The 19,445-nt window shown below is 38.9% G+C and overlaps 1 protein-coding gene across 3 annotated transcripts in view; it reads right to left on the reverse strand.

The window, feature by feature from the left end:
- AKAP9 (A-kinase anchoring protein 9) overlaps positions 1-19,445 on the reverse strand; it is a 160,181-nt gene that overhangs the window by 86,377 nt on the left and 54,359 nt on the right. For all 3 annotated transcript variants that reach the window (XM_062179110.1, XM_062179109.1, XM_062179111.1), the window contains 8 exons: positions 13,976-14,189; positions 11,817-11,896; positions 10,006-10,144; positions 9,215-9,300; positions 5,719-5,827; positions 5,099-5,297; positions 3,803-3,899; positions 3,015-3,107 (listed from right to left, as the gene is read on the reverse strand). In XM_062179110.1, the coding sequence (XP_062035094.1) occupies positions 3,015-3,107; positions 3,803-3,899; positions 5,099-5,297; positions 5,719-5,827; positions 9,215-9,300; positions 10,006-10,144; positions 11,817-11,896; positions 13,976-14,189 (1,017 nt within the window). The remainder of the gene's footprint in view (positions 1-3,014; positions 3,108-3,802; positions 3,900-5,098; positions 5,298-5,718; positions 5,828-9,214; positions 9,301-10,005; positions 10,145-11,816; positions 11,897-13,975; positions 14,190-19,445) is intronic.

Genomic DNA, 19,445 nt, shown 5'->3' on the forward strand with positions numbered 1-19,445 from the left:
CTATCCTCCACCTCCACAGAGTTAGTCACTCGGCAAAGTGTCTTCTCAGGCTGCAGCCCAGCCTGTATGCCACTCCTGGGGACAGCTGTTAGAGGAATTTTTTCTTTTAATTACAAAGTTAATTTATGTTGAAGGCAGACATACATACACATGAGGACAAACAGCTTCCATCGGCTGGTTCACTCCCCTGTGTCTGTAATGGCTGGGCCTGGGAAAGCTCAAGCCGGCAGCTAGAAACTCAATCCAGGTGTTTCATATGGTGGTAGGGATCCAAGTACCACAGCCATAACTTGCTGCCTCCCAGCAAGTTATGTGCTTTAGGAGGGAGCTGGGATTAGAAGTGGAACTAGGACTCAAACCCAAGACTTTGATATGGGCTGTGGATACCCCAACTGGCTTCTTAACCTGCCAGGCCAAATGCCCACCCTCAGAGTAATTCTTAATTTTTCTTTTTCTTAGTTTTCTCTTTTCCACTTACGTTAAAAGTCCTCAACCTGGTCTCTTCACGATTCACTCTCTTATTTCCTTCAGATTTCTCCTGAAAGCCACTTTAGCAGCAAGGCCCTTTGTGATACCCTGCATCAAATAACTCACCCCTCCTGGGTTTCCTGTCTTATCCCCTGGTTATTTATTATTTTTCTTCACAGTACTTACAAACATCTGTATGTTATCTGTACTGACTAGAAAGCAAGATTCATGGGAGCAAAGATTTCATCATCTTCCTCTGCTACATCCCAGCACCCACAATACCCAGTGCAAAGTAAACAAATGGCTGTTTCATCTATACAGAGAATCAGAACTCCTACTGGGCCTCTTCTCTGTAACCTGTGTTTTAGAAAAATGGTTCTCGCCGGCGCCGCGGCTCACTAGGCTAATCCTCTGCCTTGCGGCGCCGGCACACCGGGTTCTAGTCCCGGTCGGGGCACCGATCCTGTCCCAGTTGCCCCTCTTCCAGGCCAGCTCTCTGCTGTGGCCAGGGAGTGCAGTGGAGGATGGCCCAAGTGCTTGGGCCCTGCACCCCATGGGAGACCAGGATAAGCACCTAGCTCCTGCCTTGGGATCAGCGCGGTGTGCCAGCCGCAGCGCGCTACCGCGGCGGCCATTGGAGGGTGAACCAACGGCAAAAGGAAGACCTTTCTCTCTGTCTCTCTCTCTCACTGTCCACTCTGCCTGTCAAAAAAAGAAAAAAGAAAAATGGTTCTCAATCTTTTTCCAGTATCACAGTAACATAAAGCATAGCAGAATCAGTACTGGTGACTAATGTGTTTTTGGCGCCATGCTGTGACATCAGTGCTATCTCTTGGGCTAGTACCTTGTAGGCTTTAGGATAATTTTCACTGACCTGTACTTGGGTGTGTTGCTATCAGCTTGGATGAGTGATGTTTTTCACAACACCTTTATATCATCACCATTATCACAGCAATAAGACTACTTTAAGACATTATTTATGAAACTTACTATCAACTGATCTGTTGGATGCTTTATATGCAGTAGCTTCTTGAATCCTGGTAAGAATCACTGCTATTTCTATTAGCCTTCTCTTTTATTTATTTATTTATTTATTTATTACAGGCAGAGTGGACAATGAGAGAGAGAGAGAGAGAGACAGAGAGAAAGGTCTTCCTTTGCCATTGGTTCACCCTCCAATGGCTGCCGTGGCCGGTGTGCTGCGGCTGGCACACCGCGCTGATCCCAAGGCAGGAGCTAGGTGCTTATCCTGGTCTCCCATGGGGTGCAGGGCCCAAGCACTTGGGCCATCCTCCACTGCATTCCCTGGCCACAGCAGAGAGCTGGCCTGGAAGAGGGGCAACCGGGACAGAATCCAGCGCCCCAACCGGGACTAGAACCTGGTGTGCCGGTGCCACAAGGCGGAGGATTAGCCTATTGAGCCGCGGCGCCGGCCTAGCCTTCTCTTTTAATTTATTGATAAACAAGATTCAGAAGTTAAGTAACTTTCCTAAGATCAGAAATCCAGTATATATGGTATATCCACTATCAAGCTTTAGATTAACTATTATGCTATGATGATGCTATTTGAGAAACTTATGTAAGATCCAAGTGAGAGATACAATTTGATTCCTTTAAGAACCACAATGAGAGCTACATAATGATAGTGCCTCAGTTTTCATTTCTTTCCAGGAGCTATATATATTCAGCTCAGAAATAACAAGTAAATAAATCCTTATACCCAGATATTTCTTTGGGTTTTGATCTTCTCATTTAATTTAGATTTGCCCTAATTTTTTATGCATTTCCTTTATGTTCTGTTAATCCTCTCCCTTTTAAAACATGTGTACTCCACTAATATTTTATATTAGAACAGCTGGTTTATTATAAAAAATAAAAAGCAGACAAAATTATAACTCAACAGTCTAACATTAAAACCAATCAGATATACGCTTTTGGAAAGCGAATACAAACACAAAAGTAATGGAACCAAGTGACAGAGCAGTTATATGATTGATATTTTTCTTAGTTTTCTCTTTTCCACTTACGTCAAAAGTCCAAGATTTCAAAGGAATAACTCTGGGCATAGCTGCAGCTAGGGATACAGAGCCTAAGTAAAACTTACACTGATAAGTTCCTGCATTTAGCTAAGAGCTACTGTTTCATGGCAATCTAGCTTTACTATCTGTAGTTACCCAAAAGGTAATATATAGAGGATCAACATCCTCTCCTCCTTTTCCTACCTTCACCCCTACTTCTGAGGAAAGCCAAATTCCTTTACAAAGTAACTACTCACAAGATGACAAATAAATAGATTTGTTTTGGCACTCTAAAAAGTTTCTAATTACTCTTCTACCTCAAGAGAAGCATGCTCTTCTCAAGGAAAAATCCACAGAACATTTCACCTAAAGGCAATTGTAGTTGACACCATTATCTGAAAACATAAAGATGAGAGGTGTATGAAACTCAGTTAAAAATAAAGTGATTCCATAATAAAATCTATGTTTTTTTAAAAGATGAAAAGAAATATACACCAACAATGTCTTCCAGATAAACTATAAATTTACCTTAGCAACTTCTTCTTCTAATCGTTCTTGGTACTGTTTTTCCAGTATCTTAACCATATTTGTTTCTGCTTTCACTCCAGATTCACCAGAAAACTAAATTAAAAAGAAAAATGACATGCTTATTTACACTAACTATAGAGCAGTTATTTTTAAATTTCTACTCTCTGAATATCCAAAATATCATTATTTCTTGCAAATTTATACAGTCGCAGCAAAAAAACAAAGTTCTGTTTCCCCCTAGGATTCAGGAATTTAAAATCCACTGAGCAAAGACCAGGGCTCTACACTTTCAGGGTTGAGGGACTGATAATAACACAAGGCTAAGGAGAGGCAGGAGACTTAGGTGGATTGGCATGCACTGTAAAAAGACGAGCAACTTTTCTTTATGATGTGGTCTGTGCTGCAGGTCTCATCTGCTATCCCAGCCTTGGCATCTTGAATTTTGGAGATTCCTAAACACTATTCTAGAGATGACATGGTCCTACTTCTCACAGTGGGAAGAAGAATTGTACTGGACAGAACACTGAAACCAATCGGAAAAACAGTCCATAATTTTGCACACAAGACATTTCAAATTATGCCATATGTTGTGTGTGTGGGGGTTCTCTAACTTTCTTTGTGTTTTTCTTACTTGATGAAAACATACTGTCTACTTATACATTCTAGGTCTTTTATGTAAGATAACCTAATACTTATTATGCTTACTTCTCAGTAACTGTTTACTAATTACTGAATCACACAAACAAAAACAAAGTCAGTGTACATACTAATTTAAAGAATAAAAATACCTCTATTGCACCATCAATACTGTCTTCACGACAACTTCCAGGATATACTGTTCTCTGTCCATCAGACTCTGTAATCACCATTGAATCAATGGAGAAACTAAATATAAATTTAAAAGGGTGAAAGCATTACTGCTGTGTGTTTCACTGTTTGTCCAGAATTTACACCATGCATAAAGTGTATACTTGGGTAAAGAAACAAAAAATCATAGATCAACGGTTTATAGATATTATAACTTAAGTCATTTTCAACTTGTTTTTCCAAACAAAAGTAACACAACTGAATATTTTAACAGATCACCATTATGCCATTGTATGAAAAATGAAGTAGGAAACTAGGATACAGAGTTTTGGAGACTATTTCAACTTCTGTAGGGTAATCAAGAAAGGCCTCATGAGAACATAGCGCCTGAGAAGAGACACACAGGAGATGAGGGGGTTTCACATGCAAATATTGAACAAGATCATTCTAGGTGGAACAAACAGCCAATGAGAAGTACCTAAAGCAGAAGTACACCAATATGTTCTCTTGAGATCCCCCAAAGAGAGTGTATGGTTTGAGAATACTTAAATGACAGGCAATTCAGGAGACAGAAGTCAGAGAGGCAAAGAAATGCATCATGTAGGACCCCGTAAGGCGCCATAAGGAAAGAACAGTGGGAGAATAACATTATCTGTCCTAAATTTTAAAGCAAGTTCTGGCACCTGTGCTGACTTTGTTGAAAACAGACTTGAGGGAGTAGTTAAGGTGAGACAGGATGGTGAGATAGGGCAGTGGCAGGGACCAGGGTGGGGGTGAGGGTGGCAAGGAGTGATACAGGTCTTATGTACTTTGTAGGTAGAGAAGACAGGATTTGTGACTGGAAGAGGTAGGAAAGAGAAATTGTGACAGACGAGATAGTTGCAGAAGGAGCAAACTTTGAGACGATCCAAAGCTCTACTGGATGTAGTGAGTTACAGCAGGAAAAAAGCAGAGAAAATCCAGCAAGGATGTGAATAACCCTATCTTATGTTCCTTGAGTACTCACCACATCAATGGCAAAGCCTAGCAGACAAGGGCTGATTTAATCCAGCATCATCATAAAATAAAAGTGAGTAAAATTCTCCTAGTAAAATGTGTTTGGTTTATAACAGCATCTATTTCCCATATTTCAAAGAAATACCCCTGCTCTTATTTCTTGAAAATGCTACACACCTATCTCTTTGCTGAAGTTACAATTTTTCTTAAAGAACCATTCTGGTTGACACTTTGTTACAAGCTACCAACACTGCTGAATGGAGCTGGAAGGAATTGATTACCTTGGCTGAAGTGGGCTTTCATGAACAGGGTGAAGCCTCTCTTGCAAACAGGGGACTTCTGTCCCAGAGCTTCCGGCAGTTTCTTTCAACTGTTGCTGCAAAGAGGATACCAGGTGTTCTAATTCTTTAACTTGTTCTTCAAGTTGTTTCATCTTTTCAGTATCTTCCCAAGAAGGTAACTTGCTTTTATGATTGATATCTACATTATTCAAATAGAAGAAATACCACAAGCACTTATTTGTGTATACAGAAAATATTCATCCTTGTTTAAAAAAAGTTTTTTAAGTGGTAATAACTCAAGTTTAAATATGAACTCGATGAAAATTGGAGAACAGTACAACTCGAGTATTTTTTCTTTCCTCACAGCTACAGTACTCCTAAATACAACAATTTTATGTCTTTACATGTAAAACAAATTGAAATCATAGAATGTAAAAATTGGGAAGGGAGTTCCCTTCATTGTAATGAATGAAAGAATTCCTTTTCATTGTAACACTGAGAAAATTGAAAGGTTACAGTGAAATGCCCAAGTCTCTAAGTTGTCTTAATTTTAAAATAAAACAAAGTACTGAACATTTGGTATTAATAAAATCATATTGTGGCATATAATCAAAATTTACCAATGTCATGCAAATTGGTCCTCTGAGAGTGAACTGACAATAACTCTGTCTCCTCTTTTGATAGGCTTTCTCCTGCAAATTCAAGTTTCATGCCATCTACTGGCTGTCCCTGAATGAAAACAAGAGAGAACAGCAGTGACATGATTACATGAAGCAGTACTCTGAAATCCATATTAATGCAATTTTGTATTTAAGATGCTTTTACAAGATTGTGACACTCTGCCATAAACATTTTTCCTTCTAAGTTGTCCCATCTTCTCTTTTGACAGTGATTAATAACCTATCCCCTTCATAGCAGTGAAATTGTATTAGAAATGGTCTTTCATATTCAGAAGAATGTTCATTTTTACAAAGTAGGTGCTTCACAGAATTTTGGTGGGAAGCTCATAATATTTACGAGTTGATCTTTGAAACTTCAACTATACACAGTAAAGTTTTTATTTACAGTACATAATAAGATGTTATTTATTGCCAGATATATACAAGGGGTTTCTAAATTACATGGAAAAATAAAAAGATAATGCAAATTTTCCATGAACTTTCTGAAGCCCTTCCATACTATGTACAAATAAGTAACAAATGGAATGCTGCTCTCTGCAGTAAACAGAGAAGAAAAATAATTAAAACAGAATCTGATTTTCTTAATTGTTAAAACCAGGCAGCAATATGTCAGATGCGTGTGTATTAATTTACTCATTCATGAAATATTTAACACTATACATTATGACAAGAGAGAAAGGGAGAGTAAGAATATAAAATCAGTAAAATATTTTCGTGTGTGCATGTGTGTGTGTGTGTGTGTGGGTAAACCTGTCCTCACAGAATTTATCAATTAGTTGGGGAAATATATTTAACAACCAAGAAGTGCTGAACTATGAAATCTGACTAAAGCGATGCTGAGACAGAAGACAGACTGATGTGGACTTGAGTAATTATGGAGAAGTCAAATTTGGACCTCAACTGTTTTTGGCAATTATTTTGAAAAGTTAGATAGTAGAGAAAGAGCATTTGTGAAAGAATAAATGGGGCCCCAAGTAGTGAAGACACTGACCTTGTTAAGGCGGTTTAATCTAGATACTGAGTTTTAACTAAAGCTAGATGAATTCAAGCAAGGGGGAAGAGTTTGGACTTGCCACATTACATGAGCACAAGAGACTCTCAAAGCAGGTAATTAACAGGATAAAAACGATTTCCACTGAAGGCTGTTTCAGCTGGTCCCTCTTCTCATCAAGTCCTTTAGCCCACTCCTACTTCTTGAGCACTTGCCTATTTCTAGAGGATCTTGCCTCCCACTTTCCAGACAAAATAAAGACCATAGATAAATCCTTAGCTTTCCTGACCAACCCTTCTATATCTTTACCTAATCCATTCAGCAAATCTTTGCTATATGCTAAACAAGCACTGTGCTAAAAGAGGAAATAAAAAAATAAAAATAAGCAAAAGATTCACTGATGCTAAATAGTTTAGAATCTGGTCGAAGAAGAAGAAAACAAATAATAGTAACAACATGAAAAGTAATGTGATTCAAATGTAAATTTTTTTTTTTTTTTTTTGACAGGCAGAGTGGACAGTGAGAGAGAGACAGAGAGAAAGGTCTTCCTTTTGCCATTGGTTCACCCTCCAATGGCCGCCGCGGTAGTGCGCTGCGGCCGGCGCACCGCGCTGTTCCGATGGCAGGAGCCAGGTGCTTCTCCTGGTCTCCCATGGGGTGCAGGGCCCAAGGACTTGGGCCATCCTCCACTGCACTCCTTGGCCACAGTAGAGAGCTGGCCTGGAAGAGGGGCAACCGGGACAGGATCGGTGCCCCAACCGGGACTAGAACCCGGTGTGCTGGCGCCACAAGGCAGAGGATTAGCCTAGTGAGCCGCGGCGCTGGCCTCAAATGTAAATTTTTAGAAGTAGCTGTGGGTGGGGCTGGCACTGTAGCCCAGTGGGTTGAAATGCAGGCCTGCAGTGCTGGCATCCCATGTGGGCGCCGGTTCGAGTCCTGGCTGCTCCACTTCTGATCCAGCTCCCTGCTAATGCATGTGGGAAAGCAGTGGAAGATGACCCAGGTTGTTGGGCCCCTGCACCCACGTGGGAGACCCAGAAGAAGCTCCTGGCTCCTGACTTCGGATTGGCTCAGCTCCAGCTATTGTGGCCATTTGGGGAGTGAACCAGCAGATGGAAGACCTCTCTCTCTCTCTGTGTCTACCCCACTCTGTAACTCCATCTGTCAAACAGATAAAATAAATCTTAAAAAAAAAAATAGCTGTAGAAACATGAAGAAAGAAGGATAATCAAGAATTTAAAATAACCAAAAAAGTTAAGTGTAACAAGCACAGATCTGTACAGGTGTTAAGGGAACAGAGGAAGAAATGTCTGAGGCAGGCAACAAAGACGACATGAAGGAAGTAGCATGTAACTGAGTGGAACAACAAGCAGGAACAAACCCAGCAAACAGCAGGGAGATGAGCAGTATTAGGCGGAGGACACCACGGAAAGCACTCAGAGGTGTGAAAGGTCACAAATCCTGCAGTAAGGCTGAAGTCAGGAAGAGGAACAGCAGATGAAGCCAGAGGCGGGCACGGTGGCCTGATCTGAGTCCCAGCTTCCTGCTAATGTGCATCCTGGGAGACAGAGAAGATGGCCCACACTTGGGCCCTCGCAATTCACGTGGGAGACCCAGAGGGAGTTCCTGGCTCCCAGTTTGGGCCTGGCCCAGTCCTGGCCAATGTGGGCATTGGGGGTAGTAAACCAGGAGATGGAAAATCTCTTCTTTCTCTAATGTTCCACCTTTCAAATAAGCAAACAAACAAACAAAAGTCCAACTAAAAAGTTAAGGCAATGATACACTGTGATAACCTATCTCCTTCATAGCAGAACCCTGCATGCCTTTGTGAACAGTAGTGAAGCTGCTACGCTAAAATGTGAAGTTCATGGAGCGGTGTTGTGGCACAATGGGTTAAACTGCCACCTTGCAATGCTCCCATCCATGTAGTCACCAGTTCAAGTCCTGGTTGCTCCGCTTCCAATCCAACTTGTTGCTAATGCCTCCAGGGAAAGCAGAGGAAGATGGCCCAAGGGCTTGGGAACCTGCCACCCATGTGGGAGAGTCACATGGAGTTCCAGGTTTCTGGCTGCAGCCTGGCCCAGCCGTTGCAGCCATTTGGGGAGTGAACCAGCGGAGGGAAGACCTCTCTTTTTACCTCTGCCTCTGGCTCTCTGTAACTTGGCCTTTCAAATAAATAAAGAAATCTGTAAAAAAAAAATTAAAAGTGGGAATGTGAGAGGAAGGAGGAAGAAGGGTTGGAACGTGGGTAGGAGGTGGGGTGGGGGGCAAGTGTTACTACGTTCTTAAATCTGTATATATGAAATATATGAAACTTATGTAACTTAAATAAAATTTAAAAATAAACATATAAAACTTAAAAAAGGAAATTCTTAGCCGATAAAGCAGCTTACAAAAGGCAGGTAATACAATAAATACAAACATTATATTTTCCATTTTACAAACCTTGCTTAATCGTGTCTGAAGTAGTAAGAGTTTGTTGTATTCTTCTGTTATTTTATTGAGAAGAGTTTGCATGTTTTCTTGAAAGTCTAGATGGTAAACAAATAATTATATAATTTCACTCCATAGTAAAAGTCTACATATTTTAATAAATGTTATTCACCTTTACAAAATTTCCCACTTTAAATAAACCTCATGTACTTAGTAACCAAGATTAAAATCTCATTAATGCGAAGCACTTGATACAAACATAACTTGAAATTTTGTATTAAAGTATGTTAACTTCTTTTGGGAATCATTAATTTGCATACAAATCATTAATTTTGCTTATTATACATACAAATGGATAGGGCTAGGAAATAGCATGTGAGGAGTACTAAAAAATTAACTGAGGGTGAAATTTGTTAAACCAATGCTGGACTTAAACTAAGGCACATATTTCTTAATACATTCTTTATTTCTCAGTTTTCTTATTCATTTTTAAAATGATAACCAATGGTATTCACATAGTCAAGGTAACTTTCAAAGATTTGGATCTAAGATATAAAAATCAGGAAAAAGATGAAAGGAGAGAAATGAAAAGAAAAGAAAATTCGTGGACAGTTTCAATTAGCTTCATAATAAGCATGACATATATATTAAATGTAAGACTTCATAAATCTGAAAAGACAAAATATTCAGATAATAAATTCAACTTGGCCTTGAATAACCAAATCAGTATTTAAGGTGAAAGAATCTCATGAACTGTTTTAAGAAATTTAACACAGTTTAACAATGTGGAAAGCTTTTATTACCTTGAACTTTGTATCTGTAATCTTGTAATTCTGATTCTTGATTTTCAGAAGTGAAAACAGTAGAATTCTCTCTCTCTTCTACATTTTTTTCACATTTTAAAGTAGGAGTATAATATTCACCAAGGACACTGCATAAAGTCTGTTAACATTAACAACAGAAGTGAGTTTTTTAAAGAAATTAAAATTTGATTTATGCCTCCAGAGATCATTAAATACCAATTTCCTAAATGTAAAAATAGTTAAAATGGCACAGGAAGCTCTAGTAAGCAGACATCCTCCATATACCAGTTCTATTTGGAAAAGAAATAATCAGGTCTAAACCTTTTCTCTCTCTATGTATAGAAAGACATGAAATCTTACACCAGTAAAATATTTATCTTCATTCCACAGAGCTAAATTTTTCTGTTTCCTTCTAACAGTAAAAACACATCTTGTACTTTAATCACTTCCTAGCCTGGATCCTATTCTGATGTTCTGTTAACTAATTCTCAAAAACAACCACACAGGACAAGAACGGAAGTTCAGAAATAATGATTAGCAAAAAGTTATTTTTTTAAATATTTATTTGAAAATCAGAGTCAGAGAAGGAGAGACAGAGAGAGAGAGAGAGAGAGAGAGAGATCTTCTATCCACTAGTTCACTCCTCAAGTAACTGTAGGGGCCAGGGCTGAGCCAGGAGCTTTCACTGGGGTCTTGCAGGTAGGTGGCAGGGGCACAAGCACTTGGGCCATTTTCCAGTGCTTTTCTCAGGCCATTAGCAAGGAGCTGGATTGGAAGTAGAGCAGCCGGGACTCTAACTGGAGCCCATACGCAGGTGGCAGTTTTACCCGCTATTCTACAATGCCAGCCTTTACTAAGAATTCTTTAGGGATGAACATTTGGCACAGTGGTTAAGATTCCACCTTCCTGCCATTGCAGACTTTGGGAGGCAGCAGTTAACGCTCAAGTATTTTAGGGTCCCCGTCTCGCATGTGGGAGATGCGAATTGAGTTCACAGTTCCTGGCTTTGGCCTGTCCTGTCGCAGCCCTGCTATTGTGGGCATCTGGGGAATGAACCAGCAGATGGGATATCCCTGTCTACGTTTCTCTCTGCTTTTCAAATAATTTTTTGAGTGAAGTCTATAAATCTAGAGAAATTATAGGATATCAAGCAGGTGATTATATTCATTTACTTTTGGATAACATAAAAAGTAGTCTTCTGTGGTTTATACATACAAGAACATTAAACATATCTGATGTGTTATTCCAGTTGTTCTCAGCAACAAACAATTCTAACAACATTTAAAATAACACACCGCATAATGATTTGCTAAGTTTTGCCTTTACCCTTTACACAACATTAAATAACTATCAACAACTTCCAGAAATAAAAACCAATCTGGCAGCAACTTTTTATTGCCATTATTTCTTGAGATTTGCTTAAAAGTTAAACTATACTTCCAATTGAGTTTATTAAATTTCAGCATATCCCCTAAAATGGAATTTTATCACATTAGAGTTTAAGAAACCATAACTGACCAATTTATAGATGAACAAACAAGGACCCAGGAAGAGTAAGCAGCCTAACCACAGCAGCTATCGGGGATTAGTCTGTTCTACTGGTGAGATGATTTACTTGTATTTCTTTGTTGCAAACTGACTACCAGAGAAACTTTAAGTGTTCATTTTAAGCTTAAAAACTCAGGAATACTCACTGCAGTTCTGAAGCAAGGCAGTTGGGAAAGCCAGTCTGGAGGATTCTGCTTACCAAATCAATAGCCACCTAAGATTTAGCACTTTTTATCTAAAAGTACTTTTGGCTAATCTCTTACCTGTGAAATACAGGAACATTCCTCAGATACTGCCTTTTGAAGTTTTCCAATGAGCACCTGTAAAGGCTTTGCTTCATCACCTAGTGGAACAGATACCGCACTGAGACATTTAATTGACATACTCAGTAAGTAATATATTTATCACAGGGTTGCAACTGGAAGCTTCCCTGTTGTAAGACTGGCTTTAAGTGCTTTATTTTTTTCAAAATTATTTTCCAACTGCTCAATGTTACCATCTCAGATAATTTGTAAGATTTTCCATTTCATTCTACAAATGGTAAACACAAAGGACTTCCAACTTTTTTTACTACAACCCAATACAAAAAATATATCTTACATCATTATCATTCATAACATGCATTTGACACTGAAGCAAACATTTCTGAAATCAGTATTTACTCCGTTTGTTAAGCACTCTAATGCTTTTTTGTTCTCCCCTACCATTTTAAAATAATGCTACTCACACTAAACTGACTTCATCACCCATCAACAGACTCATTACCTTGCAATCTGGAAAACACTGGACTATATGAGTAGTCATGACAACCATACTTCGTAGGCTATTAAATTAAAGCCCCAACTACTCCTGAAGTGAAAATGTATCCTGTATGTAAAGTCACTCCTGAAATTCTATTCTACAGAGCAACTACATTAGAAAAACTTATGAATCACCTCTAACACAGGAATCCTGGTTAACTGAGTAACTAACTAACTATCAAAAAGTTAACAGTTGAGGTCGGCATTGTGGCGTAGTGGGTAAAGTCATTGCTTGCAGTGCCGGCATCCCATATGGGTGCCAGTTCTAGTCCTGGCTGCTCCTCTTCTGATCCAACTCTCTGCTATGGCCTGGGATAGCAGTAGAGGATGGCCCAAGTCCTTAGGCCCCGGCACCCATGTGGGAGACTCTTTCAAATAAATAATATAATCTTTAAATAATATAATCTTTAAAAAAAAAAGATTTATTTGAAAGAGTTATGGAGAGGAAAGGCAGAGAGAGAGGTCTTCCATCTGCTGGTTCACTCCCCAATTGGCCACAATGGCCTGAGCTGTGCCAATCCAAAGCCAGGAGCCAGGAGCTTCCTCTGGGTCTCCCACGTGGGTGCAGGGGCCCAAGGCCTTGGGCGATCCTCTATTGCTATCCCAGGCCACAGCAGACAGCTGGATCAGAAGAGGAGCAGCCGGGACTAGAACCGGCACCCAATTGTGATGCCGGCGCCTCAGGCCAGGGTTTTAACCTGCTGCACCACAGCGCTGGCCCCAAATAAATAAATCTTTAAACAAAAAAAAGTTAACAGTGGTTGACGTCTGGCCTAGTGTTCAGGAGCCCCACACCTCAACCCTAATCCCATACTGGAGTGCCTGGGTTGAAAGTCCCAGCTCTGTTTCCAATTTCAGCTTCCTACAAAGTGCATCCTGGTAGCCAGCAGACGATGGCTCCAGTAACTGAGTTCCAGCCACACATGTGGGAGACCTGTATTCAGTTCTGGGCTCCTGGCTTTGGCTACTGGCACAGGACAACTGCTATTATTTGGGGAGTAAACTAATGTATGAGAGATTACTTTATCTTTTTTTAACTCTCTGTGCCTTTTGAATAAATTAATACATTTTAAATAAAAAAATCCTGCAGTAAGTTTTGTCATCAGTTGCATAAATATGCCTCAGAGTGCATAAAGCATTTTCTAATCAAACTCTTGTTAATCTTTCTGGCTCTGGCTCCCCCGCCCCTTCCCCCATTTCTCATGATTTGAATTCTTAATTCTCCAACAGATGCGTTCTAACACCTCCAGAGCTTAAAGACTTCAGAGCGTCCCCTAAAACTCCAACCCCACTACTCCTGCCCTCTGCTTCACGCTGCTCACCCTCCCAGGACACATGAGACTTTCTTTTTCCCATTCTTTGTATTCATTCTTCTATTTCAGAAATGTCATTTTACATATGCTTTCCCAATAGACTGTGGCTTCTGGTTGAAAATGATTCCATGACTTTAGTTTTCTCAAGTACTTAGACAGATGTCCAATGACTGTATGAACTAATGCTCAGAGAACTGGAAAACCCCACTCGTCTTCCTCAAAGGATTCTAAGACAAGCACAGACTTATGGAACGGTGGGCTCTCAGTGAAAATTTATTTACTTCTTGACACTTTTGAGAAACAACTTACCTGCTTCTTTTGTTTTTGTATTTTGTAGCTCTAACTGGTGTATTTTCTGAAGTTCCTTGATCTTTTCCTCTTGAGCAGAAATAAGCTCCTCTTTAAGCCTGCAAAGAGCTTCATCTTTTTCATTTTCCATGTATTCACGAACCTGATCCACATGAGTTGAATAAACCAGGGAGAGGCATATGCGTTGGGCTTCCATCTGTAGCCTTAAATCATTCTTAAAGTGAATGCATAGAAACATTAGAAAAGGTTAAAATGACAATCATATACTTTAACTTGCATTTCTTTGCATATACTAACTACAAGGGACAAAACACATTATAATTTAAAAATTCATATAAACTAAAGTCTATTTTTTTCCCCACTCTTCGCTCTGTTGCATTGATCTACTTGTCTTTTTCAAGGAAAGTAGCACAATGTTTGCATTACCTCAATTATACAGCAAATTCTGACATTTGGTTTAACTAGTATGAGTCACTTTTGACTTTCATTTTAAAATACTTTAAGTGTAATGCAAAGAGTAGTAAACATAATTTACATTAACAGAAGCCAACATTTTTATCTTTCATTATTCCCCTATCATCCTTTCATTTTTAATTTTCTCCACAGCACTTATTACCACCTGTTACATTATATATCTGCTTGCCTATCATATTTCATTTTCCTCTAATCCCTGTAAAATACAAGCTTTTTCTTTATTGCCTATTTTTATTCACTGTTCTATCACCAGTGCCTAGAACAGTACCTTGGAATGTAGCAGAGGTTCCTCAAGCATTATTAAATGTTGCAGTGAAGTGCCTCCACACCACACACCAAAACCACAAGGATCTAGTTCTATTTCTGGGCTTTCCATTATATTCCACTGATCTATCTGTCTACCCCAGCATCAAATCACACTGTCCAATACGATTTTATAAGCTTTGCTATTAAAATTTTTTTTCTAGCATTATCTTGGTTCTCCCTGAATATATACTTTTCTACATCAATTTTAGACATAGCCTTTTATTCAAGATCATAAAAACTTTTTCAGTTTTGATCAAATTACAGTGAAAGTAGAGAATAATTTGGTGATAACTGACACTTTGTATCTTTCAACTACTTAATAAGATACATATTACCACACTGTCAGATGTTTATGTTCTTTTTAAGATAATTTTAACAAAAGTTCAAACTATCTTATGTAGGTGTCAAGTTTTGTTTCTTCTGTTCATATCCTTGATCTCATTTCTACTCCTGCCAAAATGCATTTACGAAGAACTATGAAAGAATGTTGAAATAGTAAACTTGACAGTGAGTATATATCCTTTAAATATTTAAACAGGAATGCTTCTAAATTTCACCATTAGAAATATTATCTGTTATACGTTTTGATGAAATTTCCCTTCTATTGCTGGTTTCACTTCCTAATTTTATTATAAACAAGTTGTTACATTTTTTATAGATTCTTTTCTAGCATGTACTAAAATGATCATAAGAGTTCTCTCCTGTGATGTAACAACGTGGAAATTAAGTTAATTGTTTTTTCAGATGTTGAACTATACTTCTACTCTCGGGATAATTTTCTAATATTTTGTTCAGGATTTTACAACCACTCTTGTAAGTGAAATTAGTCTGTTATTTTCTTGAACTGTCCTTATTAGGTTTACCTATCAATATTATACCAGCCTCATAAAATAAACCTGGTGGCTTTCTTTCCTTCCATCTTTCTACTTTCCTTCCTTCCTCCTCCCACTCTCTTTAATCCCATTTTAGTAAGCAATTATGTATTTTTCTCTGAGACTGGTAATATCCACTTCTGAAATGGTCTCAGTTGAGTATTTTTGGTTGGAAGACAGGTAAAATGGAAAATGAGCACTATTTCAAATTCTTTAATATCTACTATAGTTTATTCAGATTTTGCATTTCTATTAAATTGTGGTAACATATTCTTCCAGAAAATCATCTACTTTACCTACATTTTCATATTTATTGGTAGAGTTTATGGTTCATTTATGAATGCTAGAAATGGTACTTGTACTTCCTTATTTTCATTATTCACTTCATTTATATGTCTCCCCCCAATCCTTGTTCATATTCTCAGAGACCTACATAATAAACCTATCATTAACTTTTTCAAATAAATTTTCAAAATTATTGAAAATTCTCCCTTTTTTGGTTTTGCTTATTTCTGCTGTTAACTTTTTACTTCCTTCTACTTTGAGTTTATATACTGATACTATTCAGCTTTTCAAATGAATAATTCACCTGCTTTTCACTATTTCTTGTTTATAAAATGGGTATGTTTAAGGCTGAAAATTGCCTTCTCAGCACCACGTGGTATGTATTCTGCCTTTCCTGGTTCTTCTTGTGCATTTGTTTTTCAAGATGAACTGTAAACACAGCTGAATTTCAGTAACTTTCCACTGTGAGTTGGACTGGAACTATGTAAGGTTTGCGGTCTACTCTACAGAAAACCTGGTACTTCATAATGGTAAAACTTTTCCACTCAGAAATGAGATTTTTCATTCATTCATATCTCAAATCTCTCATTAAAGTACTATACTATTGTCTGTATTAGTCTGACACATTTTTGGCTAAATTTATTAAAATTTATTTGACATTAAGGATTTTCTGTTCCTTGCTTTTATATTAATATAGCTGTGAATTATGACAACTATCCTTGAATTTACACCACACATATTTTTGTCTCTGCAATGATTATGACCTACAGAATAATGCTGAATAGCAAGTGACAACAGGTATTCTGATTTCTTCCTAATGCTAACATGAAGGCCTATGCTATTTCACCACTGATTCTTGGTAAGGGGACTTTATTTTCCTGCCTATTCACTAACTCACTGATCCATTCACAAAAGTTTATTAACTGCCTACATTGTGTCAGACATCATTCCGGGCACTAAGGTTCCAGCAGGCTGGACCCTGCTCTTAAAAAACTGATACTGGAGCAGTTCTTGTTGCTTCTCAGCTCCACAATCTTTCAATTCCAATAATTACCTTCAGTTTCAAGCACACACACTTCAATCCATGGCCTTTCTCGATATCCAACCAATGCTGACAAGACTTCTATAATGTTTTTATTTTTCTCCTTCTGCTCAAATTTCCTAAATGTATTAAAATAATATGGAATTGGGCCGGCGCCATGGCTCAACAGGCTAATCCTCCGCCTTGCGGCGCCGGCACACAGGGTTCTAGTCCCGGTCGGGGCACCGATCCTGTCCCGGTTGCCCCTCTTCCAGGCCAGCTCCCTGCTGTGGCCAGGGAGCGCAGTGGAGGATGGCCCAAGTGCTTGGGCCCTGCACCCCATGGGAGACCAGGATAAGCACCTGGCTCCTGCCACCGGAACAGCGCGGTGCGCCGGCCGCAGCGTGCTACCGCGGCGGCCATTGGAGGGTGAACCAATGGCAAAAGGAAGACCTTTCTCTCTGTCTCTCTCTCACTGCCCACTCTGCCTGTCAAAAATAAAAAAATAAATAAATAAATTAAAAAAAATAATAATATGGAATTGCACTTCAAAATCATTCGACTTTTTTCCTTTCAGTTTAAAAAAACCTGAGTGGTTGCATTCATTTTGGTTTTGGTGAGAAGCAGCTTGTTTCACAAACTAAGCTTAGTAACCAGAACAGAAGCATTTTTGTGGCCTTCACGATATCCCAAGCACACTTGGGCTGCTCACAGGTGTGAATGGAGTGTTGAGTCATTGCTAGGTTTTTTCTGTGCGTTTCCCTACAAGCACACCCAGCACTCCCCTTCCCACCTAGCAAGGACAAGAGGGCAGGGAGGGCTGTACAGACTTGCTTCTCTTTCAAGGACAAAGGACAGGGTGTGTGGATTCCTTTAAAGTATTCCTTTAAAATTGCTACTAAGAAAACTGGACCATTTCTACAGCTGAGGTACTATTCAGCTTTTCAAACGAATAATTCACCTGCTTTTCACTATTTCTTGTTTATAAAATGGGTATGTTTAAGGCTGAAAATTGCCTTCTAAGCACCATGTGGTATGTATTCTGCCTTTCCTGGTTCTTCTTGTGCAATTATTTTTCAAGATGAACTGTAAACACAGCTGAATTTCAGGTCCTCTCCTAATAATGCTATTCTAAAAGATTTTAATGATGTCTGACGTTTTTAGAAGTAAAAACCACACATTATGGTTTTGAAAACAATGCCAGATATCTAAAGAGCATTAAGAGTCAAGCAATCTGAACTTTTCATTCTATTCTGATGACTTAAAAAGTAAAATCTGTATTTGACCTGAGATAAATGTGAATATAAGTCATTGGAAATAAAGAGAGAACCTTTCCAATGGTTTCCCACCACACTTAGAATGAAATCTAAACTCCTCCAAGCCTGTGAGGCCCTCTAATGTTCAGTCTCTTTATTTTTCAAATCCTGCTTCCACTTTCCTCTTCTAACTCATTACACAGCTCCTCATCCTGTTCCACAGTCACCCACGGCTAATTCCCACAAGGCACACTCTTCTTCTCATTCAGATCTCAGCTCCAGTGTCAATTCCTCCAAGGGACCCTTCCCGATCACTGTGTTGAAATGGGACACCACCATCACCTCCACATTGTCCTTTTCATCGCATTTACCAGTTTCTAATCACCCTACTTGTTTCCTTGCTCACTGCATTAAAGACATATGTTCCTTGAGTCCCAGAATCCAACATACTCACATACCCTGCAGGAGACCCAGTAAATATTTGTTACATAAGTGAAGAAATACACAAAATCTCAGTCAGCATCATTTTACTGAAGCTACTCAGCTTTCTCAGTATTTTTTAATAACAGTACTGGCAAATATAAATGATCAGGAGTGATCTAATATTATTCACTGTACACATTTTTAAATTCTTTAGATATATTCAGAGTTAATACTGTTTTTTCTCCTTTAAGTATCACAAGATTCTGGGAGTGTTAGGAAACTAGCGCAGTTTTAGCCAGGTGGCCACATGGCCCAACCTCTGTGGTCAAGCTGCACCCCCATCCTAATGGGATTCGCTGCTCCTGCTTCCCTGCCCGCCCTTGGGCAAAGTTTTAAAAGGGCCTGTTCCTGAACACATGCTCTCTTGGCCCTTCTCTCCTGCGCTCTCTCTCGGCTCCTCTCCTCCTCTCATCTCTCTCTCTCTTACAGTCTCCTTCTCTCTTTTTCCTTCGCCGCCCCTTCACTCCAGTCTGTTGGGTGTTCCCCAATAAACCCTTTCCCTTACTCCGGTGTTCGGTGTGTTATGCGACGGCTAACATTAATATATAACAGGGAAAACTCAGTTTTTTTTTTTTCCTCTCTAGGTAAATACAATTTTGTAACTATTGACAAATTATAAACAGTACTTAAAAAGCCTAGGACTTCATTTGCAGTTTGGGGAACCTTGAAAACACCAGTATGAAATAAAAACTCTAAAACCAATCTTTGAGATTATATTAATAACTTTTCTATAGCTGGGATTCTCAACAGTCATTTAAACATTTTTATTTCCA

Source organism: Lepus europaeus, chromosome 20 (assembly GCF_033115175.1).
Source record: "Lepus europaeus isolate LE1 chromosome 20, mLepTim1.pri, whole genome shotgun sequence".
Lineage (NCBI taxonomy): Eukaryota > Metazoa > Chordata > Mammalia > Lagomorpha > Leporidae > Lepus > Lepus europaeus.